This window comes from Limulus polyphemus, unplaced genomic scaffold (genome assembly GCF_000517525.1).
Source record: "Limulus polyphemus unplaced genomic scaffold, Limulus_polyphemus-2.1.2 Scaffold187, whole genome shotgun sequence".
Taxonomy (NCBI): Eukaryota; Metazoa; Arthropoda; class Merostomata; order Xiphosura; family Limulidae; genus Limulus; species Limulus polyphemus.
Window position 1 is genome coordinate 145701 of NW_013665797.1, and position 14136 is coordinate 159836.

At 36.3% G+C, this 14136-nt stretch overlaps 1 protein-coding gene across 3 annotated transcripts in view; it reads right to left on the minus strand.

Moving 5' to 3' along the window:
• The window catches only part of LOC111084973 (UPF0489 protein C5orf22 homolog), an 83336-nt gene extending 76594 nt beyond the window's left edge, over window positions 1-6742 (minus strand). For all 3 annotated transcript variants that reach the window (XR_002609844.1, XM_022381720.1, XM_022381719.1), the window contains exon 1: window positions 6604-6742. Coding sequence is in view for 2 of the 3 variants with exons in the window: in XM_022381720.1 (XP_022237428.1) it covers window positions 6604-6681 (78 nt within the window). In the remaining variant the exon portion in view is untranslated. The remainder of the gene's footprint in view (window positions 1-6603) is intronic.
• Window positions 6743-14136: the final 7394 nt, after the last annotated feature.

Sequence of the window (14136 nt, forward strand, 5' to 3'; positions counted from 1 at the left end):
AAGGGAGCTAAGTTGCACGGTGGGGAAAAAAAACGCGCCTGATTTAAATGTCACACCTGAACGCTCACATCCTTTTAATTATGTTTGAAATTATGAACATTGCTCAACATCATGAAAATTAAACCTTATTTTCAATAAGCAATCCTGAAAAATATTTGGGGGTGCTTAACTTTTTTCCAGGTGTATACTTCTGACATGATTAACGTACAGCAGCGGTTATCTATCTGTGATCTACCGACCACTGATCGTACGTGGAAACAATTACAGAAAGGAAGCGACAGCATAGTTTTTGTTTTTGAAGGGTTAACTTCCAATTGTCTCTCAAGCTCATTATTAAAGATGGCTCTTGTTTAATAACTAAGATAGGTCGTAACTTCTTGAAGAAGAAGTTCAAACTTCTCCAGTTCTTATATAATATACACGTTGCAATTAAATTGTCTATGAGTATGACCTTACAACATCTATGAAATACTGAATAACTAGCAGGGCTTATTGAAAGGTGGTTGATTATTTCTGTATCGTAAACTCAAAATTTGAAACATATTATTGAGATTTTTCCATCTAAAATGAATATCGTGAACATCCATAGGCTGTGAGGAGTGTTCAGTATCGAAGTTTAATACATTCTACGGAAAAAGAGAAACAAATGTCCGATTTTTATGAGAAATCCAATCATTTGCTTATAATTTCTTATAATTGACATTCAATATTTGCAACAACTTTTTTTTTCTTTCGAAAACACAAATTCAAGTTGAGTAGAAAATTTAAATGAGTTAGGCGAAATGATTGGACTTTATATGATTTTTCGTTCGAAACAATTTATTCACTTTTATATTTTTTAATCCATAAAAGATATACCAGTGTATGCAATAAGGAAACAGACGATCTTGCTAACAATTTATAAAGTTTGAAAGTAAGACAAAGCAATAAAGTTCGATTGATATTCTAGTGGCGCCATCTATTAACCAAAGATTAACACTTTTTTAAAACAAACATTACTTACATATATAAATAAATTATATTAAAATTATTTTACGGAACATTTTTATGAAAAAAATACAACCATGGTTTTTGCAACAAAAACAGGTTCTTAAAAAGTATTCAAATTGTACAGTAAATGCAGTGTAACAGCAAATTCATAAACATAAAATTTATATAATGAATAATGTTTTGGCAAAAGTTTATGATATTTATTTTTTCATATTTGATAATCTGGTATTTGAAGTAACTAACCTTAACGGAACACATGCAGGGCCGCATCAAGGTATGGTGCCGCCCTAGGTAAATAATTTTTTGCTGCCCTCAACTCCACATAATCGTTACGGAAATTAAGCCTTTCTATTAGTTACATCATTACACCCGTGATCAGTCACATGATCGCTCAGCGTTCTCGATCTGGTAAGGTGGGTTGCAGCGCCGCCATATTACTAAATTAAATAAAAACATAATTCATAAAATTTTTGTTGCCACTTTCGTTTGATGTTTCCTAAATTTGCCGCCCTAGGCAGTTGCCTACTCTGCCTATGCTTAGATGCGGCACTGGTCACACATGGATTAAACGGACAGTCAGAGACCCCCTAGGTTCAGGCTTATCCACCTTTAATTTAGAACTGCTAACCAGAAAGAGCTCGACCTATCACAAACACACATCACCTACACAGTTACTCTTAACTTTATGAGGGGACAAGCTTTTTGTGGCCATAGCTGACAAGTTCAGAGTAAGTTTAGTTGCACACAGGGGTTCATAGCTTGGACCTTTCAATCCACAGCCAGGCACACTGATCTAATATGCTTTCTCTCAAAACAAAAAGGACATAATGCACACAGTGTTTCTTAGTGTTAAAAGATCCAAAATTTGCTGAGCATCACATTAAATATTAAACCATTCAATAAATTATTACCTATAATAAAAATATATAAAAAACTGAATCTAACTTTTTGATTCCTTTATGCCTTCAGTTAGGACTTTTAACATAATATACATACAACAAGGGCCATTAGGTCCTTCAGGATTGTCTATGCAGACACAAACTTGAGAAAAGTAATATTTTAAACCCATCCTTAAACTCGTGTATGGTGCTGGCCTCCAATATTATTGATGGCAACTCATGCCATAAGCCAAGCACCCTGTTATCTTCAATAAATAGCACAAAGAAATCAGAGGCCTTTATCTTATCAATCTCCTTGATAATCTAGTAATCTTAAAAAAAAATCACTTCTCACACTTTTATTTTTCAAGAAAAAGCATGTAAGAGACCTTAACCTACCTTATAAAATAACCCTTCCATTTCAGGAATAATCCTGGTAGCCCTCCTCTGAGCCAGTTCCAAAAAGTCAATATTATTTCTTGATAAGGAGACCAAAACTTTACAAACTAATCCCAGTGAAGCCTAACCAGTGATTTGTACAGAAATATAATTACCTCTTTTGACTAATAAACACATAAAGATGTGTTAAAGTTCTATTAATTTTACAACAGAGCACTGCTTTGATAGCTTATACACCAGTATATAAAGATAATTTTATTTAGTCATGCTGTTGAATTGGTTCCCATCAGTGTTAACCATGTGATTCAAATTATGATAATCCAAATGCATTACTTTGCATTTAACTATAATTAAAGATCATTTGCCAAATATTTTTTCAATTTACCAAATTATCCAAGTCATCCTGTAAAATCTCAACATTCTCAATACAGCTAGAAATACCCAAGAGTTCAATGACAACAGCAAACTTTACTTTTTTCTTCTAAATACCTCCCTATCAATATAATTAATGTAAATAAAAAAATTACAGGCCTGAACAATGATGTTTTAGGCATTCTACTAGAAACAAAATTCCAGATTGTTTGGACTCCATTTTGTTTACTTCCATCCAACCATCCTATAATCAAATTAGATTACTAAGGCAAGATTTCCCTTTTGTCAATCCATTTGGTCTTTCAATTCTGATATATTTCATTAAATGATTTTGTAAAGCTTCTTTTATCAGACTCTCTTGACTTGTTCCCACTACAGAAGTAAGACTAAATGGCTTATAATTTCCAGGCCAACTCTTTATCACCCATTACAAAAAAAAACAAGTGACTTTAGTAATTCTGTAATACTCAAGCACTTGCCAACTGTCTAATGACCAAGAAAAATGAGAGAGAAGACCTCATATATCATATTTTTGACCTCTTTTAAAACCCAATGGAAAAATCTTTTCTATCCCTGATGCTTTACCTATCTTTCACTATTCATTCTTTCTATATTTCTCATAAAATGTTCAAGGTCAGAAACATTACTAATGTTTTGTCTTGTAAAACAAAAGAAAACATTTAAAGACTCAGCCACCCTTTAGTCATCAAAAAAAACCTTGCCATTGGCATCCCTTAAGGGCCCAATCCCCACTTTTATAATCTGCTAAACAAACTTTAACAAAATTATAGTAATCCTTTTTAATACCTACAGACATTTTAATTTTTAGATCAAGAATATTATGATTATGCTGCCGTTTGATCTTATTTGAAGCAATTGGGAAAATGCAAAAGAAAGATGTTAAAATGCTAGCTGACTTACACAAAATAAAGCATGTAAAAAAAAAACACTTAAACAACTACATTTATTCTTGTCAGAGCAAAGAAGAGGAAAAAAAATTTAGGTTTACAAAACTGTTAAGGATATGGATAGGCTACTTGTTACATTTATTGACTGGTGTTGCCTTTATTTGAGTAGTGAGAATGAACTAATCAGTTAAATAACTTTTTGTAGCCTAACCCATTCTTAGCTTTCATATCTATTAACAGTCTCAAAATATTTAACCCATAATTTTTAGAATCTAAGTTAAAAATACAATGTACCATGCTGAAAATGAAACCATGGTCCATATTTATTGCTGCACTTGGAATGTTACAATCACTTGGAGAGTGAAAATCCATAAAAACTACTAAGAACATCAGAAACCAACAATTATTTAGCCTTACTTATAATCTCACATATCACCAGCCATAAATATCATTAGTAGTCATTAAAAACGTTTCTGTTCAAGTGAGCCTTTAACTACATCAATAAACAGTCTAATTTATGAACAGAGTTTCATCTTTTATGCAAGATTCAACTACAGTTAGCTCCAATAATCATCAACATTATCAGACGCATTAACAGATTATCATTACTGATAAAATTCTAAAGCCCCCTGCTGGATATTTAGCTGTAGTAAAAAAGAAACTGAGTTTTTGTCTCAATATATAGGAATTGTGCATTGATGAGCAGGGCTGAAAAGGCTCATAGAAAAAGCACTTTGTGCAGTTTTGATCCCCTTGCTACAGGAATGATGTTAGTATGTTGGAAAAAAGTGAAGAAAAATGCTACTAGAATGAATCCAGGTTAAAGTTAGTTCAGCTAGGAGACAAACCTTAGAATTTCTCAGCAATGCCAACGATTTATGAGAGCGGAGACATGATTTAAATGTACAAAACTATTTGGGTTTATACAGTCTTTATAGGGGTTGTTTGTTATAGAATGGCTCACCTAATAATGTGGTTTGTGCAGTTAATTTAAATTACTTTCACATTTTGTTAAGATAGGTATATAGATGTGAAAGGCTACATTTAAGTTGAATTCAAAAATAGAGTATTATATATAATTATATATATATATATATATATATATATTTTTTTTTTATTTTGATAAGTGGGTTGCATGGCCCATCATCATCTTCCCTCTTCCTATGTTGACATCAAAAACAACCCCACTTCAACCACTGTTAGTATACATGCAAGTCTAAAGTTTCACTTCTTTTACTCAATCATAGCCACAATCCATACTGTACACTGTATCAAAAATACATAATGATTTTCAGTAAAAATCACATATAAATAGTGATTGTATTAAAATCCGATAAGAGGCTAATTCTATAAACATTACTTTAAATAAGAACTTGTATAGTCCTATTGAGTAGCAAACAGTTGAAACATCAGGGGGAATCAAGCAGTTGCAAAAATGAGCCTAAATATTTGCTTACATTGCCATCTACTTCCCCCAAAGCTCCCACTAAAAACTACATCTCACAGAATATGGTACGACTGTTTTCACAAACCAGGCAACTGTTTATAAGAAAACCCCACCCAACGAAACATCATCCAGTTTCTGGTTGGTCCTTTTACTTCTGCAGCCAGTCAGAGTAAGAAATGAGAATACACGAAACCTACCTATTGTGTGTGTACTAAAATAAAACAAAAAATTCATGAAAGCATTCTGCAGCAAAAGTAATCCTACTTCAGGGCTTCTTGTTTTACCTTCTGGGACACACTCTTATAATTTTGAAATAGAGTCTGCCACCCCTTTGCCCACATACTTTCATAATCCTGGAGACATTACTGGTAGTCAAGAATTAGGAAGATGGTTTTAATATTAAGAAGTATTAGCTGATGCAACTTTAGTGTTAACATTTTAAAAATATATTACTTTTTTGTGAGAAGAGCATTAATGTCATGGAAGTAAAAAATGGTACAGATGTATTTATTGTTAAATGCTTGAAATTTTAGGCTGAACATTTGGTTTTCATAAAAAAACTAATACAAGCAATAGTTGTATATTTAGATCGAGAACAAGAAGTTTATTGTGACCTTGTATAAGATGTTGATGAAGTTTCAGTTTGAGTTTGTGTTACATTTATATATCTATTTTCAAAGAGAGTATAGATATTTTAAATGAAAACTGATACTTTACAGCTGGTATAAAAATTGAGGCTATAAAGAGAAGTTCTTCTGAAGTGTACCAGAAATTGATTCAGATTAAGGAAACAAGTAAACTGTCTATGGATAATTTGTTATGTGTGTAAAAAAAAATAATAAGATTGGAAACTTGAATATGGGTAATAAATATTAAACTATGAAGCCTAGATCAGTCTGGCATTTTTGATACCATATAAACTGATGATATATGCTGTTAATTTTTAAGAATATAAGAAAAAGCAAGATTTATTAAGACCATCCCTTACTCACAATAACAAAAATTTGTTTAAGACTAGAACTGAATAGGTACACATAGATACAACAAATCATATTAAGTTTGGATTGTTTGTTTTGGTGGCTTAATGGGCTGAATTGCTTGATGTTACCTTATTTGTTACAATGTCTTTATAGTGATGACATATTTACCTAACAGGATAAACCAGTTCTACTCAGATGTCTTCATAAATGAATAAGATATTCCAAAAACATTCCAAATACATCCAGGACAGAGTATGTACCCCTGTAAGCCTTCTTGGAAGGTTTTATCATTTCATGATTGTAATATTAATCGACAACATCAAGAGAAATTACCACTGGTTATGGTTTATGTAAAATTGGCAAAACGTTATATATTAAAATAATAAACGAGAGATTTCCTAATGTTACAGATCTATATGACAGTTATGGCATAATACTAAAAACAAATTTACAATATTTCAAGTAAAGGAGTGGAATAATAAACAAAGGTATACTATAATTATCACCAGCCATTCAACCCAAAGAGGTCACCTCCACGATAAAAATAAAATAAAAATTAATTCCAATCTAAATAGTTTCAAGATGTTTTCAAATTTTAATATTTATATACATGCTAACAAAGTACATACCTCATTGTGGTCTTCTACGACAACAACGGGTAAAGGAACTTTTTGCTTCTTGAACATGGGTATTCCTGATTCTGCCATTCAATATTAAAACATTACATGCGTAAAGATATAGCTTTAATAAAACACTGGGATATTGAGGTTTAGGTTTCGAAACTCCAACCTCCCGCGTGTTATTAATACAAGCTAGCGACACCTAGTGTTTAATAAATATATCGTTATACTATTTTATGTTATATTATTAACAGACTGGTATTTCACGCTGAGCTACGTATTAGATTTAAAAAGAAGTTTCTAAAACTTTTATATTAATCTGACAGCGTTTTTAAAATACATTTGTGTCATTAATAAATATATATAAATGTGTTTTAGATTATGAATGTTTGAATTGGACAAATAAATACCTGGTAATAGGTCTTTACTATATCATTTGAAATTATGTTATTAGGTTTTACAATTTAGTGTATCATTTTGTTTTAAAAGTAGTTATAACACAAGGACAGCTATTTTTTTATTGTTCATCTTATGTACAGAAATGCACGAGTACCTAAAACACATTTTATCTCCGCCATTTATGGGCCCAAAAATTAACACGGTATTGTCGCTTTCCTTTACATTCTATACTCGAAATTCAAAACAAAGCAAAGCAAATACATTCTAAACAAATAAGAACAGAATTGAAAGTGTACACACATGGAAACACTATGAATAATTAATGCAGGTCGCCTCGGGAAAGAAATGGATCTGAGTGATCAAATGATTTTTTTTATGTATAATCTCTATTCAGCTGACTTTCGTTTTGGATATCTGAAACCGATTCCTCAGCTAAGCTTCCCAGTGGCACAGCAGTATGTTTGCAGACTTACAACACTAGAAACCATGCGCAGTAGATCCCCATGAGCACTTGCACTCGAAATTAAATTCAAACTCAGACGAGGCAAGAATAATATGCACCAGCAATACGGTGAAAAGGTGGGAAAATGTAGACTTCCGATACCGTAAATTACCTCCTCTCACAGAAATAGCTGTCCTCGTTCAGTGTTGCCCTCTATATGCAAAAAAGTTTTGCACATGTCACAAGCCTTGAAGCTCCCATTCATCTGGAATTGACTGATTCCAATGTGTCTGCATAATCATCATCATGCGACAACCCTCCACCAATAAGAGTGTGACATACTCTCTTGACGCATGTGACACCCTCTATTCAATTCTATCGAACCATCATTTCTCGTTTTTGGCAGCATTCGTGTTGTAACTTTGAGTTTGTGCTCTCTTCAAGTGTTTTATTTTTTTTTCGTATTTTTGTATTAATTTCTCTCAAACAAGTTTAATCTCTATTATTCAATAGTGATATTTGTAACTTGTTAAATTATTCAGAAGTGGAATTATTTTATAATTCTACCCGGTTACGGAATTTATTCCTTGTCTCCTTCTTTCCGTCATCAATTCCTGATGTTTTCACTCCCATCATGCATCTTCCCTTTTCCTTGCATAACAACCCTGTCGTCCGTTGGAGGTACTGCGTCTGTCGAACACTGGGACTCCATCTCATACGTTCATCTCCCATTATCTGCTTTGGGTAAATTATCTTCCTTATCGGGATACCATCATCGACATGTTGCCATTCTTTACTCTTTGTGAGACTGTGACTAGGTAAGTTACATTTTAGTATCTATACCTATTATTTTTCAGGGACATGTCCCTCTTTTTCTTTATGGATTCCGCTCTGTGGCAAGTGGTACCTGTCCAGATATACTTAAATTAGTCAAAGCTGCACTGTAAGGCCATGATGACTTAACACATAATTCCATGGCCACTACCTACACACTGCTGAGATGTGGTGTTCCACATGATCCCTTGTAGATTTCTTCGCGATATGTTTGCTTCATTAATTTTCCCATCCCAGACCATACTCACCGATGGACTACATGGGTAAAGCAGAAGAAGATAGCTGCCCATCCCTGCCATGCCATGTATTTAATAAATTGGTATGGTCTGCTTTTCAAAATAGGGTTTCATGGTCACCCATTGCACTGTCTCAGGTGTTGTCGTTCCCCTGGACTCTCTTCCATGCTTTCCCCCTTTTCTTCTAGTGAAGTTTCAGAGTCCTTACTACTTTCCAGTTCCAAGCTGCTGGAGTGGTAGAATATGAGGCATCCTCCTAAATGAAATAATGAGAAACAATATACAAATGAGACCATTCATTTTAGAGTAGGGCAGTGGTATTCTGCTTGTATAGATGACAAGATATTCTCCACTATGTAGCATTGGAGTGAGCAGTCAAAACTGCAGTTCACCCCTTCAATTGGGATTTTTCATCCTACCTCCACGTGAATGTCGGTTCCCAGTGGTTTGGTTTTGGATTCAGAACTGTACCAGACAACATAAGTCCTCACACATGTATTACAGATGTCTCTATTCCCTCACTCAATTATACTCTTGTTACTCCATCCATGTTGTGGATCACAGTGGAGGTACTTGCAGATTTATATGGTTCTTCCCCTTCTGTTATTCCTCAATCTTCTTCTTATTCTAAGGATGTTACTGTGCTTGGGGTGGTTCCTGTCATTTTGATTTTGGGTGAGATGGATTACCTTACACAGACATCTTTTCGATGCTGGATGTCGTGTTCCCGTATCGATAAATCAATTTCTCACATTGCTATCATGTGTCCCATTCATAGGTTGGGGGATACAATATTCCCTCTGGTTTCATGAGCTTGAGGTGAAGATGGTATAATTCTCTTTCCTACCCCCCACATGGATAATGGTTCCCAGTGGTCTGGATTTTGGATTGTTGCCGACTTGCTAGGGGTATGATCCCCTTTCCTACCCCACAAAGATTTCGGTTCCTGGCAGCTTGGGTTTTGGATATAGTTGACTTGCCATGTACGATCCATCGTGCCCTAGCCACTTTACACCTAGCGGCACATCCTTTTAATCATTTATGTATTATAGGATTGAGATTAATGTATCGTGTGGTTCAGATCCCCGTCCAACCATAGTTTTCTCCCTATTGGGTGTGCTACTCCCTATTTCCACCCATATCTGCGATACCTTTTTACACATTGGGTAAAGAGTATACCTGGTACAGAAGTGGTGTGATCCCCCATGTATGATCTTTGATTCTGAAGATCTCCTCTTTGGGAGTTTACTTCAGATGGTTATGAATGATACTTCTCTCTTTCCCTCGCACCAGTCCCTCCACCTGTGCAATGTGGGATTCTGGCTATTTATGTGAGTAGAGGTAATATACTGTATGAGAAGTTATAATTTTCCTATACTGAAAATGTATTTCCGATAGGCACTTACCTCCTCCCACACTGAAAACCAGTGCTTCCATTTTCTGCCAAAACTCGAAATGATAGTTTGGTAGAATTGAATACAGGAGTCACATGCGTCAAGAGAGCATGTCACACTCTTATCGGTGGAGGGTTGTCGCATGATGATTTGCATGCGAGATGCATTGGAACTAGTGAATTCCAGATGAGTGGGAGCTTCAAAACTTGAAACATGCACAATACTTTTTTGCATATAAAGAGCAGCACTGAACGAGAATAGCTATTTATGTGAAGAGAGATACGTACCTATTGGAAATACATACAGTATAGGGAAATTATAACTTCTGAAATGATCTACTTACCTCTTCTCACACCAGCTAGAATCCCACACCGATGTGGTGAAGAGTCCAGTGTGATAGAGAAATTTTATTTGGTTTTCTTTTAAATTTCGCGAATTCTACACAAGGGCTATCTTTGCTAGTTGTCCCTAATTTAGTAGTGATAGACTAGAGGAGTGGCAGCTAGTCAACACCACCCACTGCCAACTCTTGGACTACTCTTTTACCAACCAACAGTGGGATTGGTTATCATATTATAACTCAACTGCACCTAAAAGGGCATGTTCGGTGTGACGGGAGTTCGAACCCGCGACCCACAATTTGCAAATCAAGCACCTTAATCACCAGGCCATGCCAGCCTGAAAACTCATTTGAGCTCTTTTCAGAGAAGACATCAAAAAGAGAAAGTCCATGGAATGTGATACCCAATAAAGGGGGATTACCAGAGGGATAACAATCCTAGAAGACCACATCCTTCTCAGACAGTGCATACTCAAAATGAGCCAGTATGTTGCAGGGATTGGTAGAAAATATATATTACCAACTGAGCTGAGCTTTTGCACACAGCAGGTTGGATGGACATTAGATGTGGAGTAGCTAGGACACTTTCAAACTGCACAGTTTATGTATATTGTTGTACGTTTACTCGCTATACGCACAATAATGAGGACTAGATCTCTTCCTGTCTCTCTAGTAGAACACCTTGCTCAATCTGGCTGGTCAAAACCACCAGGAAGTAGGCATACAATATAAAAGGGAGTGATTTGCACTACACTGACAAGGACACCCCTGCTCTATTTACCACCACATTATGATACCCTCCTCAAAGGGATCACACAACTAGTTAAAACTCTCAAGTCGACCACCCCGTGGTTAGGAGCTGGGAATGGCAATGAGTTTCAATGAAACCTATACACACATATACCCACCACTGTATTAGCCTTTTGAAAATGCCATCTTAACATTGGGCACATAAGAACCATGGGAGATGGGCTTAACACTTTTCGTGACCACTGACTTGATGCAGATTTAGGAAAGTATGTACACCCTGTGAGGCAACATCAGTCACCGAGCCAGTTTTGAAATGGAGATAAATGAGGTACTTATCCCATTAAAATTAGCAAGTAAACTGAAGAATGGAAACTGGAGAGAGAAGATCTAGATAGAGATGAAACTACCAAAAAATTAAGGTTTGTTAGATGTTAAAAGCCTCCCTTTATGTGTAAGATCTAGTCCATTGGTCACCAAATGAGTGAAGTCAGGGTGAGTTAAGGGATGAATCTGAAGAGATGTGACGTGATACAAACTGTGAGAGTTATCCACTAGGGAAGAACAAATTATCCAGATGAAGTATTGAACCCAACTGGTATAAATAGTGTAATAAAGATCCCTGGTTGTTGTGGGGTTACGCAGCAAGAATGGGTGATTGTGGGCATCCTGAAAGAGAGCCACGCATGTTGAGCAACACCGGGTTGCCTAATTGGGGCATAAAACATGACCAGGGTCGTAAAGACCATTGAGGGCAGAAAACGATCTGTCTTTCTCAAAAGTTGCTCATGTATATGGAAGGAAAGACCAGTCAGGGAACAAAAAGGATTAAGATTTGTGTAACATAGTATGGGAGGCATATAAAGTGTATATGTTGAAATGGTGATGAACTCAAGCTAGAATGGGAAGGGGAAAAGCCTTTAAGGAAAGGTGAGAGGAGGAACAAGTGGTCAAGAGTTCATACATGATCTGAAAAAAGAGTGTAAAGAACCACAAGAATGTTCCAATTAGGCAAATGAACCATGCGAGGAGAAAAAAGAAGGACCAGAAAATGATAGAAGAACAGGGAAGGAAAAGTTAAACCATGGCAAAAAAAGGCGAAAGGTGGTTGACCAGGTCACATGATATTTTGCCATTGTCTAGTCAAACAGCTTAGCAAAGAAGAAGTATGGCCTAGAGTGCTTGATGAACCAGTGGCAATAAAAACGCCACTCGCATTGGTGAAGAAAGAGTAAAACAGGAAATGAGGGGTATAAAAGAAGGGCAACACACTTTGAGAAACTACCCTTCAAGTATGAAATGGACAATATCACGTGCAGAGACGGAAGGACAAAACTCCTGGATGAAAAAATAATGCAAAGGATTGGAGCAAGAGGAACCTCGATGGTGGAAGAAGAAGAGATGTCTAAGATATACCATCAGTGGAGAAGAGGAAACCAAAACAGAACTAGTTAAAAAAGTGCTACCAACAGGATTCAACAAGCAGTGTCATGCAACATCACCAAGACATGTGATGGAAGGTGGAAAATATACAAAAGAGGCCAGTACAGACTGTGTTTGTCCTCAGAGAATCTGGTTGTGGGATTGGTGACCGACAAATCCTGAGGTGAACAGACATTCGATGACTTGCAGACAAAATGGAGAAGAATGAGCCCAAATGAGATGCAAAGATAAAATGACTCTGAAGTGAATCAAATATAGAGTCAGAGTTAATAACAACTAAGACCATCCATCTCAGACAAACAACTTCTTGGAGGAGAAGGGATGTAGCAGTAGAAGAGATCTACCAAGTAAAAACAAAAAGAAGCAAAATGTCCAGAAAGGAATGGAAATGAAGGCTGAGGCTTTGGATGTGGTCAGCAAAAGCCATACCAAAGGGTAGAGTTCAAAACCAGTATATTGTATCATGGGGTCAAACTGAAGGGAATGGTGTGATGACAGGGCTACTGGAATCTGAAGAAAGGCATCCAAGACACGGACTTTTTTAATGCAAAAACTAGGGAGAAAACAACCCATTAAGAAGAAGAAACCCGGTAACCTAAAACTGTGTAATCATTAGAAGTGCTTTAGAGAATAAGTATGATAAGGGGATGTCAGCTCCCAGTATTCATGGGGAGAATAAAGGGTTGGGAATAGTAGTTCACAGAGGGGAAATTAACTTTATATGGCATTAAAACAACATAGTGTCCTCAAGATGGTGGAGGTGCTGAGGATTGGAAGGTGAAGGAAAAACAATGAGGAAAGGAGAAGGGAAGTGACAAGAGATACAGTGGGTAAGAATCTGACTGACCCAATTGTCGTTCATGAAGTGAGTCCATAGGCTAACGATGAAGTGCCCCCCATAAAACATGAGCCAATTGGGTACATAGAGAGGTAGTCACTGGCAGGACAGACAAAAGCTAACCCTCTTGTAGGTGAACAGCAAGAAGAGGTAGAGGGAGCAGGAAGAGAAAACGTGAGAAAGGACAAGGTACACAGAACAAAAGAGGATACACAGAAAGAGACAAGAGGGAGGGGGAAGATAAAGAAATGAGAAGAAAAAATATGATAAGCAGCTTCTGTACAATACTCCAAAGTGAGAGGAACACCATAAAGGCCATATGGGAAGTGAATGGAGTAGGATCCAAGCCACTTAAAGAGGCTTGAGGAAGGTGAAGGACAGAGAAAAGGGCGATATGTCTGAATAGATATCAACTTCAGAGAAACCATGAAGAGTGAGCCAATGATGAGACCCTGGCCTAAGTAGAGAAAAGGACCAACTGTAAATACCCGAGAAAAACTACTTTTGTCCCAGTAGAGAGCCCCAGATAAGAGAAAAGAATAGCAAAGGGATAGAACAAGGAGCAGGTGAAAATGGGAGAAGTGAGCCCTGGTAAGGGATACTGAAGACAATGGATCAACCCCAAGCAGGCAGAAGAGGTTCCATGGAATGACGATTCAAGAACACAGAAGAATGTCATGAGCCATGTTCAATGAATCATAGAAATAAGGAGGATGAGGTAGGGAATAGTATGAAAGATGCTGAGACGAGAAGATACCCGTATTGATATTAAATTCAGATGAAGGAGAAAAGATAAAACTACATCAGGAAAGCACAGATTAAAGATTATTGTTGCGTCAGCGAGTCACATGACCACTGTGGCGCCCTCA